Raw genomic sequence first — 23,508 nt, forward strand, 5'->3', positions numbered from 1 at the left:
AATATATTAACAACTTATTACACAATACATAATCTTTTATTGTGTCTTTTCATTTCAAATTGCCGAACCCTGCATAAATTCTTCAATTGAATAATAACATTTTCCACTTGTGTTTTAAATAACAATCCTTTTAGTGGGTCAAACTCCATATTTAACAGATTTGTGCTATTTAATTTATTATAAATTATTAATCCCATGTGCAATGGTGTTTGAGCATAAAGTTTTAAATTATGAGAGGGAAGTTTGTGTCTGAGACAAGTGCTGTAATTGTGGTTGAAATGAAAATTGTCAAGTGAGTTTTGATTTTTATATATGAAAATAAAAATTTCGTATATGTACAGAGGAGTGACTGGTATTTTTAATTTTTTAAATAATGGGCGACATGTTGTTCTTTTTTGGACTAAACAAGTTTCTTATTATTCTCTTTTGAAGAGTAAGTAATCTCAGGCTGTTCGTAGAGTTTCGCCAGAAAATTATTCCATATCGAATTATAGTCTCAAAGTAGCTGTGGTGAATATCTTCCTGGTGTCCGCAAGGGTGGAACCAGATAAGACATTCATTGCATAAGCTAGGCTGTTTAGTTTGTTTGCTAAGAAGTCCACATGTGCCTTCCAATTTAAATTTTTGTCAAGATTTATACCTAGAAATTTTATGTAACGTGCTTGAGCAATTTCCTGATTGCCGTTCACTGTTTTTATGGGAAATGCTAATGATGTTTTAGCACTGAACTGCACTAATTATGTTTTTGTGGCATTGAGTTTTAATCCATTATGCTGAAACCATTATATTTTCCACATTGTCATAATTTGTTCTAAATTGTCATTTTCAATTAAAACAGACATTTCACCTGCGGATAAAATGGAGTGAACATCAGTGCTTAAAGATAAATCATTTATGTATAGCAGAAAACATAAGACCCTAAAATTGAGCCCTGTGGGACATCTGTACAAACCTTTTTCCAGTCTGAGAATGATTTTTTTTCCCCATTTGAATTTAGAATAACTCTGTGTTTACTTTCTGACAAATAAGATTTGGGCCACTGCAATGCCCTGTCCACAATCCCATATCTTTCTAACTTGTGTAGAAGTAGTAAGTGATTGGCCGAGTCAAAAGCAGTGGTCAAATCACAAAAAATACCTCTGCCTCTTTACCCTTGTCTAAAGGAGCTTTCCTTTTCAGTGAATTCCCTGATAGCATTTATTGTAATTTTCCCCTTTTGAAATCCAAACTGATTTTTAACTGTAATATCATTTCAATAAGAAAGTTTTCAAGACGTTTTGCAACAATCCTTTCTATCGCCTTAGCAAAAACTGGCAGCAGGGAAGTAGGGCAGTAATTTCCAAGGTCATCTGGTGAGTCTCTCTTGGACAACGGTCTTATTTCAGCATATTTTAACACATCCGGGAAGTACCCTTCCCCAAATGACTGACTAATAATTTTAGCTAATGGATGAGAAATGATATTATGAACAGCCTTGATCTACAGTGGTTGGAATTTCACCCCTTTTTAAAGACACTGTAGCGTCTTCTAAGTCTTTTGGGATAATTATTTTGAATGTTTTAAGGCTTGCATTTTGTTTTATATTTACAAAGTTGACATGATAAGTAGTTAGATTATACTCTTCAGTAATTAGTGGTAGAATGCCTAGCCATTTGTATGATCGTCAAAGATTAACCCTTCAAGTATCAATGGCTGTTGCCATTTTTAGTGCTACATTGTTGTAGGGCATTGTTACGTGCATTTTTTAATAGTGTCCGTATTGAGAAAATTGACAATGAAAGTAAGTGTATCTAAAGCCATTGTTACAAAACATTGAGTTTGTGTTACTGCTTTTAGGAGTGATTTTGTAATGAAATCACTGGGGTAGTTTATAGTTTTGATACAAAATTCATTAATTTTTTGGCCCCCATTTTTGCTTGTTATAGGCTTAATGAGTTATGGATATTTAGAGATTTGGGATTGTGTCTAGGATATGCAAATTTGCTTTCAAATATGCCACATGAAATGATGGATGGTTGAAAGTTGTGTATGCTTGTGGTTCTGTAGTGAAACAACTGCCTTATATAACAGATGTTTACTTTTTGCCAATTTCATTTTGTACTCATTGTTTACTGTGATAATGAAGATTAATTTTGTGAAAAATTTTAAAATATTATTTCAAAAGTGGAACCACCTCCTTAGAACAGTTAAATGTTTACTTTTTAACAATTTCTCCTTGTATTCGTTGCTTACTATGACGATAAAAAAGGTAAAATTATATTGTTGGGTCTCAAAGGCTTAAATTTCTTCACATTCAGTTTTTTATCGTCTTGTTCGACCATTCAACAATACTAGCTTTGAAATGGGAGCGTGTTGAGTGGTGAGTAGTTGTTTGTTCAATGTTGTACCATTACCACTTTGAAATGACTGTTGTAAAATTCACCTCCGAGATTGGTTTGAAGATTGTTAGGACACTGGTTCATCTCAGTCTGCAGGAATTGTTAAAATACCTGCACACCTTTCTTCCCCTTTTTTTAACTTCACAGACAGAGCCAATCCCCCCTGCGGGTCCGGGGTAAGAATAGGCCCGAGGTATTCCTGCCTGTCATAAGAGGCGACTAAAAGGAGTTTCAACCGTTTCGGCCTTCCGTGTGATGGTCCCCCTTGGGGTTTGACCTCCATTTTTCAAAATTCTGCAGAAGTATGAGCCTTTTGGGGAAGGATGCCTTACGTGGTGTCTCACTGGTCCTCAGTGCACTCAGACCTTGGCACTCAGCGTTGTCACGGCGTTGTAACCACACCCACTATTCCTCAAATTGGGCCTAAATGCCTGATGGGATGCACAAGTTACGCCCTTAGTGCGTCCCCATCTGCATCTACGATCATGATGGACTTTCCATGGCACCCGAAATCCAGCACGGTAGCCAGCCCGTTGTGGTGGGGTCGGTGGGGTCGTCATGTACCCTCTAGGTTGTAGCCCCATGACAACACAGGGATCGTACTGCCGATACCTGAGCTGCACCCTCCCCACGTCGGCCAAGGAGTAGATGCCCGTCTCCTTGGGGCATCAGGACTCCCGGTAATGGTCATCCTGCCAGGTGGCCCTTGCTGAGGCTGGGTGGCACCCGTGGGGAGAGCCCCTGGTCGGAGTGGGTGGTATCGGGGCAGACGTTTCCCAGATGAAACGTCAACATGTATCGGGTCGCTCTGCGGCCGAGTCTTTTAAAAAGAAAGGTAATGTCTCTGGTTCTGGTTCTCCTGCCCTTTTCCCCTTGGCCACTCCCTGGGAGGAAGGACAGGCCCGCCGGCTTGGGGCGAAGCACTTCCCCCGCTATTTAGTCTGTTCTCAGACCGATGGGGGGACGTTCGCCACCTCCAAGCCCATGTTCTTTGTCCAGCACATCGAGGACATCTTCGGGGAAATCAAGGCTCTCAGTAAAATGCGTTCGGGGTCCGTTCTTATAAAGACCACCTCCGCCACTCAGTCGGCGGCGCTCCATGCGTGCGACCGACTAGGGGACATCCCAGTGTCCATTGTCCCGCATCTGGCACTGAATAGGACGCAGGGGGTTATTTTTCATCGGGACCTCCTGCTGCAATCTGATGAGGAGCTCAGGGCCAACCTGGAGCGCCAAGGCGTGCATTTCGTCCGGCGAGTCCAGCGCGGCCCCAAAGACCGTTGCATCGACACCGGGGCCTTTATCCTCGCCTTCGAGGGGGACGTTCTCCCGGAGAAGGTAAAGGTGATGTGCTACCGGTGCGACGTGCGACCTTACGTCCCGCCTCCTATGCGCTGCTTTCGGTGTTTGCACTTTGGGCACATGTCGTCACGGTGTGAGGCTGAGCCCCTTTGTGGCGATTGTGGACGTCCTCTTCGTGAGGAACATACATGCACCCCACCACCTCGGTGCGTCAATTGTCCTGGCATCCACTCGCCTAGATCTTTAGACTGCCCCGCGTATCAGATGGAGAAGAAGATTCAAGAATTAAAAACTTTGGATCGCCTCTCTTATTCTGAGGCCAGGAAGAAGTATGACCGCCTCCATCCCGTGACATTGACAACTTTGTTTGCCTCAGTTGTGACCACTCCTTCCACAGTATCCTCACCCCTATCCTGTCCCCCCTCCACCTCCTCACCCCATCCGGGGTCTATGCCTCCGCCTCCCAAATCCCTCCCTTCCAAACCCTCCTCCCTCGCAACCCCTGACCCCTCCGCCGCCTGAGAAGCGATCCTCTTCTCAGGCGCCCATCGGGGAAACTTTCCGGACTCCGGCTTCCGAGGTCCAGCGTTCCAAAATGGACCCCGCACGTGAGGACCTTCTTCGGGTCCAGCCCACCATCCCCGTGCCTCATCGGACTTCCCAGAAGGCCTCCAAGAAGAAGTCTTTATCCCCCTCTCCACCCCGGCGCCTCCATCCGTGAGTCGCTGCTCCCGGCCATCCTCAGTTTCGCCGGGACGCTCTGCTGCCAGGTGCTCATCTGGCCTCTCGTCGGCGAATGATGCTGCCCCTCCTACGCAACCCGGGAAAGCAGCCACATCTGGCGACGACTCGATGGAACAGGATCTGCCTCCCGCCGGTTGTAGCGTTGTTCCCTCGAAACCTGGCCCTCCGCGGCCGTCGAGGTGACCAGCTCTTCACCCGTTTCGTTCCCCCTTTTTTTCTGACTAGTGATGGCTTTGTTACATTGGAACATAAGAGGTATTCGATCTAATCGGGAAGAATTACAACTGCTCCTCCGCCTGCACTGTCCGCTCGTCCTCGGTCTCCAGGAAACCAAGTTGCGCCCAACTGACCGTATTGCTTTTCCCCACCAAACCTCGGAGCGGTCTGACCTTACCCCTGTGGACGGTATTCCAGCTCATGGTGGGGTCATGTTGCTTGTTCGGGATGATGTCTATTACCATCCCATCCCATTGACCACCCCACTCCAAGCAATAGCTGTCCGTATTACTCTTTCTGCCTTTACTTTTTCCGTTTGCACCGTCTACACTCCATCGTCATCCGCAGTTAGTCGGGCTGACATGATTCACCTGATGTTCAGCTTCCTCCGCCGTTTTTATTGTTTGGCAACTTCAATGCCCATCATCCCCTTTGGGGCTCTCCTGCATCCTGTCAGAGAGGCTCCCTCTTGGCGGATGTCTTCAACCATCTCAATCTTGTCTGCCTCAATACTGGCGCCCCGACTTTCCTCTCGGACTCTACTCATACCTACTCCCACTTGAACCTCTCGATCTGTTCTACCACTCTTGCCCGTCGGTTCGAGTGGTATGTCCTTTCTGACACCTATTCGAGCGACCACTTCCCCTGTGTCGTTCATCTCCTGCACCACACCCCATCCCCACGTCCTTCGAGCTGGAACATACCGAAAGCTGACTGGGGACTTTACTCCTCCGTGGCAACCTTTCCGGACCACGATTTTCTCAGTTGTGACAGTCAGGTCGAATACCTCACGGCTGTTATCATCCATGCTGCCGAACGTTCCATTCCTCGTACCACCTCTTCTTTATGTCGCGTTTCCATCCCCTGGTGGAAAGAGGCTTGTAGAGACGCTATCCGTGCTCGACGACGTGCTTTACGCACCTTTCGCCGCCATCCTACGTTGGCGAATTGTATTGGATACAAACGACTCCAAGCGCAATGCCATAGAGTCATCAAAGACAGCAAAAAAGCTTGTTGGGCCTCTTTCACCAGCTCCTTTAACAGTTTTACTCCCTCTTCTGTCGTCTGGGGTGGACTGCGCCGGCTGTCGGGCATTAAGGCCCACTCCTCGGTATCTGGCCTGACTTCAGGTAATGAGGTCCTTGTTGATCCTGTTGATGTCTCCAATGCCTTCGGCTGCTTTTTCGCGGAGGTTTCAAGCTCCGCCCATTACCACCCTGCCTTCCTTCCCAGGAAAGAGGCACAAGAGGCTCGGCGACCTTCCTTCCACTCGCTGAATCTGGAAAATTATAATGCCCCTTTTACTATGCGGGAACTCGAACGTGCACTAGCACTGTCCCGGTCCTCTGCTGCGGGGCCAGATGCCATTCACGTTCAGATGCTGGCCCACCTTTCTCCGGCAGGCAAAAGCTTCCTTCTTTGTACCTACAATCCCGTCTGGACCGAAGGTCAAGTCCCCATACGTTGGCGTGACGCCGTCGATGTTCCTATACCCAATCCCGGGAAGGATAGACACCTTCCTTCTAGTTACCGCCCCATTTCTCTTACAAGCTGTGTCTGTAAGGTGATGGAGCGCATGGTTAACGCTCGGTTAGTTTGGATTCTTGAATCTCGACAGCTACTTACCAATGTTCAATGCGGCTTTCGTCGCCGCCGCTCCGCTGTTGACCACCTTGTGACCTTGTCGACATTCATCATGAACAACTTTTTGCGAAAGCGCCAAACGGTAGCCGTGTTCTTTGATTTGGAGAAGGCTTATGATACCTGTTGGAGAGGAGGTCTCCTCCGCACTATGCACAGGTGGGGTCTACGCGGTCGCCCGCTCCTTTTTATTGATTCCTTTTTAACAGATCGAAAGTTTAGGGTACGTGTGGGTTCCGTATTGTCTGATGTCTTCCTCCAGGAGAACGGAGTGCCTCAGGGCTCCGTCTTGAGCGTAGCCCTTTTTGCCATAGTGATCAATCCAATTATGGATTGCATTCCACCTAATGTCTCAGGCTCTCTTTTTGTCGATGACTTCGCGATCTACTGCAGTGCCCAGAGAACATGCCTCCTGGAGCGCTGCCTTCAGCGTTGTCTAGACAGCCTATACTCATGGAGTGTGGCAAATGGCTTCCGGTTCTCTGAAGAGAAGACGGTTTGCATCAACTTTTGGCGATATAAAGCGTTCCTTCCGCCATCCTTACATCTCGGTCCCGTTGTTCTCCCATTCGTGGAAACAACTAAGTTTCTAGGGCTCACACTGGACAGGAAACTTTGTTGGTCTCCGCACGTCTCTTATTTGGCTGCCCGTTGTACACGTTCCCTTAATGTCCTCAGAGTTCTTAGTGGTTCATCTTGGGGAGCGGATCGCACTGTCCTGCTTCGCTTGTATCGTCTTGCGACCGGAGCATTCTACACTAGTCCCATCGAGAGTCTTTATGCTGAAGCTGCCGAATTACCATTGACCTACTGGCGCGACGTACTGCTTTGTCGGTATGCCTGCCGGATGTTGTCAATGCCCGACCACCCCTCTTATCAGTCCTTCTTCGTCGATTCTCTCGACCGTCAGTATGGGTTGTATGTGTCTGCCCTGCTGCCCCCTGGAGTCCGCTTTCGTCGCCTGCTTCGACAATTGGATTTTGCCCTCCCTACCACCTTCAGAGAGGGTGAGAGCCCGACACCACCATGGCTCCAGGCTCCGGTTCATATCTATCTCGACCTCAGCTCGCTCCCGAAGGAGGGTACTCCGGCTGCAGTGTATTGCTCACGGTTTGTCGAACTTCGTGTGCGACTTGCCAGTCACACCTTTATTTACACTGATGGCTCCAAAACTGACGATGGTGTCGGCTGTGCCTTTGTCATCGGGGCCGGCACCTTTAAATACCGGCTCCTTGTCCAGTGTTCCAGCTTTACGGCCAAGCATTTTTCTCTCCATCAGGCCATTCAGTATGCCCGCCGCCACCGCCATTCATCGTATGTACTCTGCTCTGATTCACTCAGTGCTCTTCAGAGCCTTGGAGCTCCATATCCGGTTCATCCCTTGGTGCAACGGATCCAGCAGTCCCTCCATTCTTCTGCTGCTGATGGCTCTCCTGTCAGCTTTCTGTGGGTTCCCGGCCATGTAGGAGTGCCTGGGAATGAGGCTGCTGATGCTGCAGCCAAGGCTGCAGTCCTCCTGCCTCGGCCAGCCTCCCATTGTGTCCCGTCCTCTGACATTAGTGGGGTTGTTTGTAAGAGGCTTGTGTCTTTGTGGTGGGATTCTTGGTCATCACTTCAAGGAAACAAGCTCCGGGCAGTAAAACCGTTCCCAACTGCTTGGACAACCTCCTCCCGACCATCTCGGCGAGAAGAGGTCCTTCTGACCAGGTTGCGGATTGGGCATTGCCGGTTTAGCCACCGCTACCTGCTCTCCGGTGACCCAGCCCCGCAGTGCCCTTGTGGTCATGCATTAACAGTGCGCCATGTTTTATTGTCGTGTCCCCGTTTTAGTCAATCTCGTGTTGTCCTGTCTCTGCCATCTACTTTACAGGATATTTTAGCTGATGACGCTCGAGCAGCTGCTCGTGTTCTTCGTTTCATTACTTTGACTGGCTTGTCCAAAGACATCTAACTCCTTCACTTATTTTATCTGCATCTTTGTAAGAACCTTCTGGTGCCCCCCCCCCCCTCCCCCCCTTGAGTTTTACTAGATTCTATGTGCTCTAACAATTGTGACTGGGCGCTAATGACCTCAGTAGTTGAGCGCCCTTAACCAAAAAAAAAAAAAAGGACAGAGCCAATGCAAATTACGAATTTTTTTAAATATGACCATGGCAATGTACTTGAAACTTGTATTCGATTACGAATATTGTCACATATCTACGAGATCAGCCTGCCGTAAATCATTCCGTCCTCTTATTACAACGTGTCTGCACAGGATAGTTTTGTGTGCTGAACTTTAGAATGCACGAGCAAACATCACCATAATTACTCAATGATTTCTCTTTCTTGAAGTTGTGAAGTAATTTATATAATTTCACATGTTTAACGTGTACTTTCTGCAGCAGTTGACATTGTGCGTAGTCATAACTGTTCTATGATTGTGTTTGGGTTATCATAATACTCCAGAGGTAGATTTCTCAGTCTTTATGCTGAATTTCAACATGGATTAATTATATTTTTGTATTTGTTACTGCTCGTCATTTTAAGGTGTTGCCTTTCCGTCCGCAGCTCGTGGTCGTGCGGTAGCGTTCTCGCTTCCCACACCCGGGTTCCCGGGTTCGATTCCCGGTGGGGTCAGGGATTTTCTCTGCCTCGTGATGACTGGGTGTTGTGTGCTGTCCTTAGGTTAGTTAGGTTTAAGTAGTTCTAAGTTCTAGGGGACTGATGACCATAGATGTTAAGTCCCATAGTGCTCAGAGCCATTTGAACCATTTTTGTTGCCTTTCTTATGTGCATCAGTCATACATAATATTCCACAATAAGCTTTTATTTCTTTCTGGAGATACTATATACTGTTCGAAGTGTTTAAGAATATTAGTCCTATAAGCCAGGCATTCTCTGTTAAACATATGAAGTGCTTACCTAACATATATAGTTTCTTCCTGCTGACTTCATATATTCTGTCTAACTCACCATCACTGTGACGTTAATGAAATCAGTAATGGCACATCTTCTCCTCCTCCTCCTTCTTCTTCTTCTTCTTTTCTACCTCCATTCACAGTGTGTGAGAGCCTTTCAGACTTCCAGTTATCCAGTTACTGTTTAAATGTTTCCAAAAAAGGCTATCTCACTTCAACTGCCATAATTTTAACAATCGTAATTTCTGTCAGATAGCTTTTCGTGCTTCAGTAACTTCACACTTTGGATTGGATTGTTTGGGGGAAGAGACCAAACTGCGAGGTCATCGGTCTCATCGGACTAGGGAAGGATGGGGAAGGAAGTCGGCCGTGCCCTTTCAAAGGAACCATCCCAGCATTTGCCTGGAGCGATTTAGGGAAATCACGGAAAACCTAAATCAGGATGGCCGGACGCGGGATTGAACCGTCGTCCTCCCGAATGCGAGTCCAGTGTGCTACCACTGCGCCACCTCGCTCGGTTTCACACTTTGTAACCAACATGCTTCTCTATACCACTGTGAGCCAGTTCTGTGATTACATACAACTTAAACATATATTCTGAAACTACAAGGGATGATGGGATGAAACTTTTGTATCTATTACCTCGATAAAATTAAGTGCATTCATTAAGCATTGTGTTGACTTTTCAATTCTGGCATTCAGCTTCTCATCTTTTATAGCTACTGCCTGGTGCTTTGCACGACCGGAACAAGTTCTAACGATGTGTGATGATAAGAAGTGGTGTGACTTTGGATTGCAAGCAAAATCCACACCTCTCTCTCATCGGTTGACTTACTTGATCTGCGCAGCCGATCTTCTTCTCTGGATTGCTGGCTCCATCGATCTCCAAAACTCCTCCATGGAAGAATAATGCTGGTTATGGGAATTTATAAGACACACTCTCTATTTTTGAAATAATTTAATACTCAAAGAATACTTTTAACTCAGACATAGTATATTTCAACTTCAACAGAGAACAAATTCAATATTTCTCACATCAGTATTCGAATGTTTATAAGTCAACCGATTTGTCTTGCATTAGACTCGATAAAATACATCTGCAGTAACGTAGTTTTTACAACCATATAATTTATGAACATGTCTTTCTTCCTGTAAGTCCAACACATGAAGTACTATTAAATGTCTATAATCAGTTGTTCATTTTCTTTGACAATAATCACAGACACTAAAGCAGCAAGGAATACTACATGACTAATTCTTGCTCTTCCAATACGACTTCCGTGGCATGAGCAGCAAACACTTGTCGATGCCATTCGACCATGGCATCTACCTTGCACTCGTGAGCCCTTTCCAGCCTGCACACACAAACATGTGTCGCTCAGTACGTATGTTCACTCACACTTATTTTTAAAATATCATATGGTTGAGACGGTAGAAGGACGAGTAGTTCTGGAATTCACATGGCCCCCTGTGGGTTCGGGGGTTAGAATAGTCCCGCGGTGTTCCTGCCTGTCGTAAGAGGCGACTAAAAGGAGTCTTAAATGTTTCGGCCTTATGTGATGGTCCCCTGTCGGGTTTGACCTCCATATCTCAAAATTATTCCGAAGTGCGAGCCGATTGGGGAAGGGCGCCTTACTTGGTGCATTGTGTCCCTCTTGCGTTGAGAACTTTCGCCAGCTTATTCGTCGTTGCATTGCAGTCCTGCCCGCTCTCCATCTCCTGGGCATGGATCCATTCCTGCGTGCACTTTCCGCCATGCGATGTGCAGTGCCACTTTCTGCACAGACGAAATCCATGGACGACATGTCACCTAAAATCCAGCACGGTAGCCAGTCCGTTGTGGTGGGGCTGCCATGTACCCTGTTGGTTGTAGCCCCCTGACAATACAGGGATCGCTCTACTGATGCCTACGCCGTTAACTCCCCACCTATGCCAAGGAGTAGATGCCCATCTCCCTGGGGCATCAGGCCTCCCGCCAATGGCCATCCTGCCAGGTGGCCTTTGGTGTGGCTGGGTGGCGCCCGTAGAGAGGGCCCTTGGTCGGAGTAGGTGGCATCAGGATGACACGCAATGAAGCGTGGCACATCTTCTCTTGCTGGTGGCCGGCCACCAGCAGTCTCTAAGCGTTAGAGGGCTCATTTTAGAGCTAACGTTTATGACCCCAAATCGTTCCCCTCCCTGGCCACGCCATGGGAGGAACGAAAGGCAATGAATGAAAGTGAGACGTATTCGCCCAGGTATCTCGTCTGTACCAGAGCTGATGGGGAATCCTTTATATCCGTGAAGCCTCAGTTCTTTGTAGAGCATTCAGAGGACAAGTTTGGAGGGCTTGTCCAAAATGCGATCCGGTTCAGTATTGATAAAAACGGCATCCTCCGCCTAGTCACGGGCTTTGCTCGCTTGCAATAAGCTGGGAGATGTTTCCGTTACTATCACGCCCCATAAGAGTTTGAATATGGTCCAGGGCATTATTTTCCACAGGGATCTCCTTTTACAGTCCGATGACGAGCTGCGCGCCAACTTGGAGCGACGTGGTGTCCATTTCCTCAGGCGCGTCCACCAGGCTCCGCGGGATCATCAAGTTGCCACCGGTGCCTTCATCTTGGCATTCGAGGGTGACACATTACCTGAGAAGGTCAAGGTGATGGTCTACCGATGTGATGTAAAGCCATATATCCCTCCCCCAATGCGGTGCTTCAAGTGTTGGAAGTTTGGCCATATGTCTTCCCACTGTGCTTCCAGCCTCATGTGTCGCAATTGTGGTCATCCATCCCATCCTGATACTCCATGTGCCCTGCCTCCCATCTGCGTCAGCTGCGGAGGGCACCATCCCCCTTGCTTGCCGGACTGTCCGATTCTGCAGCAGGAAAGGAAAATAATGGAAATCAAGACCCTGGACCGACTGACTTACACTAAGGGTAAGCGGAAATATGATCGGCTTCATCCGGTGTGCATGACGTCTTCTTATGCCGCCACTGTTACTCCTGTTACAGCTCCATTAGCTCCACCACTTCCAGTCAGCTCTGAGAGTTGAATGACCACACCTGCCCCCTTGATGGTGGGGGGCACTTCACTCCCTGTTGCTCCTGCTCCTGCTTCAGGAGCAACACGCGAGCCCGCCGCCTTATCCACCAACACAAGCAGGAGTGCTGGGAGCGGTATGTGTCCACCATTGGCCTCCATGTCACTCCATCGCAGGTCTGGGCCAAGATTCGATGCCTCTATGGCTATCGGACCCCTGTCAGCGTCCCTGCACTCTCACTGAATGGAGCAATTTGTACTGACTCCGACGTAATTGCCAACCGCTTGGCAGAGCATTTTGCTCTGAGTTCCGCTTCCTCAAATTACCCACTGACCTTTCGCTCCATTAAAGAGCGGATGGAACGTCGGAGCCATTCTTTTCGCACCCACCATCCTTAATCCTATAATGTTCCATTCAGTGAGTGGGAATTTCAGTGCCCTCGCCACTTGCCCTGATACAGCTCCTGGGCCAGATCGCATCCACTGTCAGATGCTGAAACACCTTTCAGTGGATTGCCAGCTACGCCTCCTCGACCTTTACAACCGTATTTGGGTCGAGGGTGAGTTTCTGTTGCAATGGCGGGAAAGTATTGTTATCCCCGTTTTGAAACCTGGCAAGAACCCTTTGGGGGTGGACAGCTACCGTCCCATTAGCCTCACCAACGTTCTTTGCAAGCTGCGTGACCGGATGGTGAGCCGGCGGTTGAATTGGGTACTGGAGTCTCTGGGCCTTCTGGCCCAGTCTCAGGGTGGGTTCCGTAAAGGCCGCTCCACCGCCGACAATCTGGTGAGCCTGGAGTCCGCCGTCCGTACGGCCTTTGCCTGCCGTCAGCACCTGGTCGCTGTCTTTTTCGACGTACGGAAGGCGTACGACACGACATGGCGTCATATACGTCCTTTCTACACTTCATGATTGGGGTCTTCGGGGCTCTCTGCCGATCTTAATCCGAAATTTTCTGCCGTATCGTAGCTTCCGCGTGCAAGTCGTGGCCTCCCGTAGTTCCTCCCGAGTCCAGGAGAACGGGGTTCCACAGGGATCTGTCCTCAGTGTCTGCCTGTTTGTAATTGCAATGAACGGGCTCCCTGTAGCGGTGGGAAATTCTGCCTCCGCTTTCCTGTATGCTGACGACTTCTGCCTCTACTATAGCTCCATTGGCATTGCAACTGCTGAATGTCAGCTGCAGGGTGCTATCCGCAAGGCGCAGTCTTGGGCTGTAGCGCATGGTTTCCAGTTTTCGGCTGCCAAGACCTGCGTTAATGCATTTCTGCCAGCGCCGAACAGTCCACCCTGAGCCGTGGCTTTATCTTGCCGGTGAACTTCTTGCTGTGGTGGAGACACATAGGTTTTTGGGAGTTGTTTTTGATGCCCGGTAGACTTGGATGCCTCATATTCGGCAGCTTAAACAGACATGTTGGCAGCATCTAAATACTCTGCGATGCTTGAGCCACACCAGCTGGGGTGCCGACCAATCTACCCTCTTACGGCTCTACCAAGCGTTAATCCAGTCCCGTCTGGATTATGGGAGTCTGGCTTATGGCTCAGCATCCCCATCTGCATTGCGGGTGCTGGACCCGATACTACACAGCGGGATAAGACTTGTCACTGGTGCCTTCCGGACCAGCCCTGTGGACAGCCTACTTGTGGAGGCAGGTGTCCCTCCACTGCGGTTGCGGCGTCAACATTTACTGGCCGCTTATGCTGTTCATGTTATTAACTTGCGCGGGCATCCAAATTATCATCTTCTGTTCCCACAATCGGTCGTCCATCTGCCAGAACATCGGCCCCGGTCAGGTTGTACGATCGCGGCCCGCGTCAAAGAGCTTCTCTCCTTTCAGGACCCCTTTGCGTACACCCCCATGGTGTGTTCCTCGCCCTTGCCTTTAGCTCGACTTGGCACAGGGCCCGAAGGACTCAGTCCCTCCGGAGTCCTTCCGCCACCGCTTTTATTCCAATCTAGCCACGTATCAGGGCTCTGGCATTGTATACACTGACAGTTCGATGGTTGCTGGTCGGGTCGGTTATGCTCTAACTCTAGGGGACCACTACGAACAACTATCCTTGCCGGCTGGCTGTAGCGTTTTTACTGCTGAGCTGGTCGCCATCTTTCGTGCCCTAGAGTATATCCGATCCTGCTCAGGTGAGTCTTTCTTTATCTGTAGCGATTCCCTGAGCGGTTTACGAGCTATCGACCAGTGTTTCCCTGTTTTCGTCTGGTGATGGCTATCCAGGAGTCCCTGCATACTCTTGCCCGTTGCGGCTGCTCTGTGGTCTTTGTGTGGATCCCGGTCATGTCGGTATCCCGGGCAATGAACATGTTGACCGCCTGGCCAAACAGGCCACCAGTGAACCAAACCTGGACATTGGCCTCCCGGAGACTGATTTACGAGCAGTCTTACCCCGCAAAGTTTTCGCTCTATGGGACGCTGAATGGCGCGGTCTGACCACCCCTAACAAACTCCGTGCCATCAAGGAGACGACGACTGTCTGGCGGTCATCCATGCGAGCCAATCGCAGAGACTCAGTTGTCCTTTGTTGGCTACGCATTGGCCACTCCTGGCTGACGCACAGTTACTTACTGCGCAGGGAGGACCCTCCTCTCTGTCGCTGCGGGTCAGCTTTGACAGTGGCCCACATTTTGTTAGCCTGCCCCCTTTTATCTGTGGTCAGGCAGACATTTGCGCTGCCTGATACGCTCCCTGCCCTTTTACATGATGACAGTGCCATGACAGGCATAGTTTTGTGTTTTATTCGGGCAGGGGGCTTTTATCATTTGCTCTAAGTGTCTATTTTTATTTAGTATTGAGTCTGGCTTCTGGCCTACAGTTTTAGCCTGATTTTTTAATATGTTTCTCGGTGTTTGGCTTTTCCTTTTTTTCCCTATGGTCGGCCAACCACCATCACACTCTGTGTGATTTTAATTCATTTTGTCTAGTCTTTGTCTAAGTTTCTCTTGTTCTGTGTTGTCTGTCATGTATTCTGTTCAACGTTTTTTATTCTCTGAGGGTGTTTTTAGTATATGGAAAAAGGGACCGATGACCGTAGCAGTCTCGTCCCTTTACTCCCACAAACCAACCAACCGAATTCACACGGAAATTCTCAAAGCACTACAAAGTGTGCAACACATGTACAAATTTGTCCATTGTCCACAGTATACAGATACAGTTGTGTATCGGTGCACTACCAATTAAGTAGAAACTCCCGAAATTTATTTATACTGGTTGTCATTCAGCTTTTCCATTTCATCTATAACTAAGAAACCATAATGCATGTGATTCCGGTAATCCTCACATATTTTTAATTAGTTCATTTAACGTCATGTCTGTTCGTATATGCACTTGGTAAAAATATTTGGAATTTATATTGTCCTATTTGAATGTGTTAATAAGGTCTGCATTATCCCTTGCCAAATGCTTTAGAATCCATGAGTATGTCTGGCTCAAATAAAATACATTGGCTTTTATGTGATGGCCGAAAGAAAAATAGTTACATGTTGGAACCTGGTTTTCCAGGACAGTGTTGTCAAATATGAGTACATTGTTTGGTTTTAAGTTATCAAGTGATGGAATATCTTTGCTGTCACTGAATCCATCAGTGTCATGCAAAATTTTCTGTAATAGCTGCTACTTGGGTTGAAATAGGATGTGTTAACAGCTTCCTGCTATCAGGTGGTCTGACGATCGAAGCATAGTTGTTATCAGGAAGTAGCAAGCCATTCCGCCTGATCTGGATTGTCGTATCATTGCAGGACTAGTTGCTTACTAAAAGACCATTGCGATGAGAGTACCTTGTCCACTTGGTCATTGTGGCACTGTTCGTTTACATTAGAATGCAGGAATTTTGTAGGAAAATAAGCAACACATGTATAGGTTTTTTTTTCTGACACTTATATGTAGTTGCGTATATAAATGAACTTAAAGAAGATCGTAGTTCTGTGCCCATATCTGGCAGAGTTGATTCATACATTTCCACTTCCAACAATGTACAGCATAGAGTTAAGCTATGGTTTCTTCTGGTGGGTGGAGAGCTTGGGGAGCTACATCCAGCAGATTAGTACACAATGCCTCATAGAATTGGTGGATATACAACTGCCACCTCAGTTGACACTCTAGCACATGCTGTATTGCATGGCCTGCATACATTAAATTCTTTAAATTCTGCCTTTGTAGACTTGTACATTCTCTGTTATTAAATATTTTAACTGCTCCAAGGAAGTCACCTGAAAAGATTCTATGATCACCCAGTATCACTGACAGAGAGTGAATGTTTCCTTGGAACAAGGCTGATATCTGCACTCATACATCATATATTCGACATCATTTGTCCATGCATAATATTACTGTATGTCAGTACTTGGGGGTTTTTGAATACTATCACCATGTAGAACTTTCTCTTCAATACCGTACCACCAGTGACAAGCTTGCTGCCACTGGAGTACTGCAGTGACTTCATCTCATGTGCAACGAAAGGAATTATTAGTTAAGCATATTTATTTTTTGTCTACGTTCTTACACATCACTATTCGCCATCAGTGCTAATACTTACAGTGCCTCGCAGCAGAGGGTGTTGATATATATCTTGACATCTTTACTCTTTGACAGTTCTCCCCCCCCCCCCCCTTTTTTAAGGGCTTGCTGAATTCACAGCTGCATCTGTTGCCAAGAAGGGATGGCATGAGCTTTGTATTGAATATCACACTGTGTGGCTTACAAGCATTCCATAGCGATTCCCATCACCTTAGAGTCAAAGCAAAGGATTAACACAATGCACAGTGCACATTGTCTGTTCAGTGTCTCTTTGTCATGTCATCTTAAGTTATCATAAGTTATCATTATTATTATTATTATTATTATTATTATTATTATTATTACAGCATTGCAAGCATAGCACTGTGCATCTAGCATTAGTCATATCTATAATTGAACACACTCTATAGTAATGTGTTCGTCTGTCATCTTCAGCAAGGCTCTCCCAGACAGAGACAATTAGTACTGTGCACACATGCAGACTTGCTGCTGTGTGGTATGTGTGGGACACTGTGTCCAGTTGTGCTGCAGACTATTGTGGCTTTTGTGACATTTAGAACACCTCTTTATATCCTGGGCCAGTTGTAGCTGTAATAATAACAAAACCCTAAGGGCAATGTTATACACATGTAATAATAATTATAGATGGATGAGTACTTACCGATAGGTCTCACCAGTAATTCTAGTGAGGGTCCACACAAGGTAATTCATTGCTATTATTTGTTACTACCACTTCTTGCATAGTGGGAGTTTGGGTAGCCATCTGTAAAGGGTATACAATTCCAGCATATGCAACACATGTGTTGGTGGGCCCAATCAGGTAACACACATTCTTTCCATTCTGCTGCACTGCAGTTATTTGTTGAACAATATTCCTCTTGTCAGCAGTCATATAATCCATTGTTATCATGTCTTTCCATTCTTCATGCAGAAAGTGGAGAGAACATTTCTCTGATAAGTGTTTAATGTTAAAATTATCTTTGCTCAATGCAAGCGTCTCCTAGATGCACATACAGCAAGTGAAGAAATGACCGTGCTAATGCAATCAAATTATAAAAAAAAATTGACATTACACACCAGTGTATTATGCATTTTCAAATACCATATGTATTAAGTTGTTCTTGTGATATAATAAATGCAGGCTTCGCCTACTCACAGCTTCTGTGCAATATGATGAAGGCAGTAAAATTGCACTGCATTAAAATTAATACCGCGCAGGGTGGGGATGGCCTTCATGGGGCAGTGACGTGATGATGTCAGAATTCCATAGTGATGATATTGTGGCCTTGGTGGAATTGTCTGAACACGATGGTGGTAGTATTCCTCGGTTGATCTCAATGTTTTTAGCGAGAACTGACAGTAACCTTCTACTATTATTGTTTTAAGAGGAGTCACATTTTGGATCAATATGCTGAACAAACTGCAGCGTCAGTGATACAGTACAACAAAAGACATGACTGTCAATCTCAGTTGATATGGTATTCAGCTGTTATTGACCACTAACTATTCCGTTACAAGAGGTGCATTGACCAAAATATTACCCTTCTGTGAACACGCCCTTGAATACATCAACAAAGTGATAAACAATCCCATTTTTCTCTTTATACATCTATAGATACCGCTTCTCGTAGCTGTGTTTCCCACATATGTCACAAACTCTTCATATGTGGTTTTTGATGACTTGACATCTAATATGCCATGCAGCACTTGCTGCTAAAGAAATGTCAACTTTATTAAGAGCAGAGTGGAAAGTAATTGCTAAAATTAATGCATTAACTGATTATATGTCATTGATTTTGCTTTATTAGTTTAAAGTTTGCTATGTAATTGAACACTTCCCTCAAAGAAAGTTATGCATGAAAATGTCATCATTCATATCCTGTAAAAGTACATTGTGTAAAAAAATATAATTTTCTCTTACAATGGCAAAAATAATGAAAAGTCTACAATAATGATTGAAGCAGAAGAAATGAATTAAAATTTGTGCTGCAGCTGGGACTCGAACCCAGGTCTAATGAAAAGTATTAACAGGATATATTATCAGATGTACTGAAATAATACAGTGTGTTTCTTTAATTAACCTCCACAAAAAAGTAGTTATGTATACAACAACAAACAAAAACAAAGACAAAATTTAGTAGAGGAAATATAAATTGAATTGTTCGCTCAGAAGCTAAATTCCCTGTGTTGTACATCATTGTGCACGTATCCACCAAGTCCCTCCTTTTGTCCGCCAGTAGAGGAAATCTCTTTTACAACAAAGAATTTAGGATTGACAGAGGACATCGAAAAAGCTCAAAGAAAGGCAGTTCTTTTTGTATTATTTCTAAATGGGGGAGAGTTTATCTCGGATGTGATGAGTGAGTTTTGGTGGCAATCATTACAACAAAGGCATTTTTCATTGCAGTGAGATCTCTTCACAAATTTTTGCTCTTCAACATTCTCCTCCAATTGTGAAAATATTTTGTTGGCCGCATCCACATAGGGAGAAGTGATCATTCTAGTGAAATAAGAGAAATCATAGCTTTCACAGAAAGATTTGTGTTAATTTCTCCCATACGCCGTTAGAGAGCAGAATGGTAGAGAAATAATGTGTAAGTGATTTGATAAACCCTCTGCCGGGCACATAAATGTGAATTGCAGGGTACTCATGTAAATGTAGATGTAGAAAACCTCGTAGCGGGTATAGGGGTGTTAACTTGAGGTTAATTTTCTCTTTTGTTTTTAGCAGAGAATGATTCACCCAAGGTTGAATGACATTATGACTAAGACACACATAGACTGAATTTGGATCATATGCATTTGATGTTCGATCTTGTAACTAGTAATTTTCAAGTTTGGATTACACTTTTTAATTCCTTCAAGAACATTGACATCATCAGTGTCATTCTGGCTCGTTTCCTTTATGATGAAAGATGTATGTAAATGAGCTTCCAGTACATACATTCATTCATGACATCTGTTACCCTTATTTTCTTCCCAGTTAGTGGAAAAGTATGGTCCCAGGGCAGAAAACCAGATGATCTGAAACAATAAACTTTCTCTCCGCTATTGGTAAAGTATCCTGTCAAAATGTTGTGGTGTGCAAAAGTGTCATTGCCCCATTGATACTTATATTTACAATATAATGATGTACAACTTGACTAGAAGAAGGGACTGGTGGGTAGGACATGTTCCGAGCTGTCAGGGGGTCACCAATTTAGTATTGGAGGGTAAAAGTCGTAGAGGGAGACCAAGAGATGAATACATTAAGCAGATTCAGAAGGATGTAGGTTGCAGTAGGTACTTGGAGATGAAGAAGCTTGCACAGGATAGAGTACCGTGGTGAGCTGTATCAAACCAATCACTGGACTGAAGACCAGCACACCAATGAGGTACAGTGCTCTTGTACTTGCCACTTTCAGTGTTTAAACAGTTTGAATGACTTTTTGGTAGACAACTCCTCCTCCTCTGTATATTGACATCTTAACAGGGACTATTAGACCACCTTAAATAAAAATTTCTGTTAGATTTCACTTTTGAGAGTCAAGATTAGGAATTTTGTGTATGTAAATTTGTTAAAAGTGCATAACGGTGTTTCATTCTGACAGTGTATTGATTCTGCAAATATTAGCAGCTCCACTTCTCTGAGATGTATGCACATGTATTGACAGTCTCTTGAAAAATGATCAGGAAAGTGAATGTTAAATTCGAATGTTCTATGTTTTTTATGTTGTACTTTCCGAGATGTTCCACACCCACAAAATGCCTCTCACTTTTGGGTCTATGGAACAAAAACTGAATGTAATCTAATCTAGTCTTTGATGCAGTCCTTTCAGGCACATCTTTATCAGCTGTGGAAATATAAGATTTTCTACTGTTCCTCACACATTATTGACGTTCTGCTTCCAGTTTGATTGATCTGTTTTCTTTTCTGTGCTTTTATTTAACAATACAATATCCTTTGGAGTGAAACTTACATCAGCCACATGTGTTGTTTTCATTGATATGCAATGTTCTTCCTGGATGGTTAACTTTACATCTACAAATAGTTCAACTTGTTAATGGAAAAAAATACATCCATTAGTAGCATGTCTCACACGATGTATCACTTCAGTCCACCGCAATCTCAATATTTCCAAGAATGTGATGTGCAAACTTCTTTGAGAGAGGTCTTCAATTGCATTGTTATATGTTTATGATGTGTCAGTGTGGTGTTTTTCCCCTTCTTTTTTTCTCTTTTTGCTGTTTATTGTTTGAGGTGTTCTTGTCTGAATGATGAATGAAACCGAAAGGTTAGCAGTGCCACCGGTCAGTTTCATTGACTGATAAATTATAGTGTTCTGTCCATAACCTGAGTCTCATCACCTGGCATACTGTATTCCAAAATTCAGTATGAATTATAATTATTGCCATTCAGCTTGTACATAGTTTCAATAGATTAAGATGATCAACTCTATGGTTAAGAAGAATACTTGAAATTTCGGAAAAAATATGCATACTGCTCTTTGAGAAATGAATAGTTTAGTGGCAACTACTTCCTGAAGTCAGCACTGTCAGTATCGTAATTAACATAATGCTTCCAAATGCCCCTTGATGTTCATTATGACATACCTCCATATAACTTTATACACCATTCTCCCACAAATGTTTAATTAATAATATGACCGTTGTAATCTTCTGTTTGTCAGTGTATAACAAAAAGGTGAAACTGGATATTCAGAAAGTGTTTTGCTCTTTAATAGTATCGTGACTAGTAATAAAAATAATTTCCATGTAGTTTTTACTTCTTTGCATAGTGGGTCATTTTGAGGTGGATTGGGGGCGGGGTGTAGCTGTGCATGTTTTCCTGTCCTCAAGCAAAGGACTTAACTTGTTTCCTACACCCATAAGGCAAGAAATTAATAATCACATTGAACTGGAAATAAAATTTAATGAAATACACTTCTTTTTACCCATTATTGCTATAGATTCAAGAGTGGAATACTCATCTTAAGAGCACATAATTGATTGTGTTTGAATTAAATTCTTCTTCATTTGTGATTTTGACACACAGATTACTCTTAATCTTTTCAGCTACCTGTAACTGTTGTTTGTATATTCATGTAAACACTACACAAGCAATAGTAGTTAAACAGCTGTTACTTTGGGAATAGCTACTTTCCTTCCTCCTTCATATGTTTATTTCTAGGCCACGTAAACACAAATATAATGAAGCAGTTCACTTATACACACTTGTTAATAAACCCTGAAGAGTTATTTTTTACCAGCCTCTTCTCTTATCAACATAGTGTCACCTCTTGGTATATCACACACTGAAATAAATTGTTGAGAAGTAGAATAATGTGCACCTAATATGAGAGAATGTAAGTGTTCATTAAGCTCAAATGTTTATTACTGTGGATAACCCCTATATATATTGGAAACAAGATCAGACACCATTTGTGGCTGACTTCTGCTTATGCTTAGCAAGATCAATAGAGATTCAGGATAGGGAATACTACAAATAAAATCATATTACAAAATCGGATTGAAAATTGTACTCAGCTACTGCAAGCAGTCAATTGATTCCACACCTGAAGAAGTGGATTGCTTAACAGAAATCATTTACCATTGTGAACAACTTAAGTGCTAGGTTTAGTTTATTATTTTATTTTAAGAAATACAGCTGGCTGCACAGTTTAGTTTGCTGTCGCTGCAGCATCTAGTTTGCTGTCGATGTTGTAATGATGTACTGACTGAACACTCGAATGTGTATTAAGCTTATTGAAGGTAATGTGAAAGTGCAAACAAAAAGTCATAAAATAGCAGCTGCTTGCTGTATTTTTAAAAATAATATAATCCACAGCCAGTAAACAACCAGTAAAATGGGTAAATTATTGCAGTTTAATCTATTTATTTGCATGTGCCATGGATCGTAGTATTGACCACTCATTATGATCAGTGAGTTTTATGTTTGTAATAAATTTTCTCAATGAAAAAAAAGTGGTGACTTTCTGACTACAGTCATGATTGTCTTAGCACCACATATTATCTTTATTACATACTTGTGTGCAACAAATACTGTCTTCCTCGATGACAGATGGCTGTTTGCAGCAATGTAAATCAAATATAGGTAGCGCAGAAATTACCACCAAATAAAGCACAGATTGGAATACATTGGATGTGATATCCCTTACAGTCATCTGGTGAAAGTATTGTCATTTTGTGTAACTGTATATGTGCAGGAACAACTCAGACTCTGAAGAAAGGGGTTGTTTTTTTTTACAGGCGTCTTACAGCAGGAGGGCAGTGAGTGGCAGCAGGATTGTTTAGCTTGTCTGTTGAAACTGCTCTGCCACCTAGGAGTCCAGACTGATGATTCTGATTTCCTGCATGATATTGGTAGCATACGTAACAAACGTGCTCGCCGTTTTCACAAGCTTAACAGTGATAAATCATCTCTTCCAAAACTGAATGATGTAAGTATATTCATGAACTTTATTTGTTTATCCTATGGCAACAACAGCAAACATTGACAGGTATATAAGGTTTAATTTTACGTGTATATCTAGTTAAGTACTTACATATAGATTAGTTTCACTTTTTTGCACAAATATTATACACATTTTTAAATTGTGAAAATTACTAACTTAATATTACTGACTACTTTAACTGATATAATTGCAAGTTTTTTTTAAAAAAGACAGATACATTTAATCTTGGTTCAATATCTAATGTTGAAGCCAACTAACAGCAGAGGGAGTAGCATTAATGAAGTCACTATATGGTCCAAGATACTTCCTCTGAGGGTAGTCTCTAAA

At 44.2% G+C, this 23,508-nt stretch overlaps 1 protein-coding gene across 1 annotated transcript in view; it reads left to right on the top strand.

The window, feature by feature from the left end:
* Positions 1 to 23,508, top strand: part of LOC124788817 (ubiquitin carboxyl-terminal hydrolase 34) — a 518,595-nt gene that overhangs the window by 258,218 nt on the left and 236,869 nt on the right. Inside the window, exon 24 of the mRNA XM_047256101.1 lies at positions 22,976 to 23,166. Coding sequence (XP_047112057.1) covers positions 22,976 to 23,166 — 191 coding nt within the window. The remainder of the gene's footprint in view (positions 1 to 22,975; positions 23,167 to 23,508) is intronic.

This window comes from Schistocerca piceifrons, chromosome 1 (assembly GCF_021461385.2).
Source record: "Schistocerca piceifrons isolate TAMUIC-IGC-003096 chromosome 1, iqSchPice1.1, whole genome shotgun sequence".
NCBI lineage: Eukaryota > Metazoa > Arthropoda > Insecta > Orthoptera > Acrididae > Schistocerca > Schistocerca piceifrons.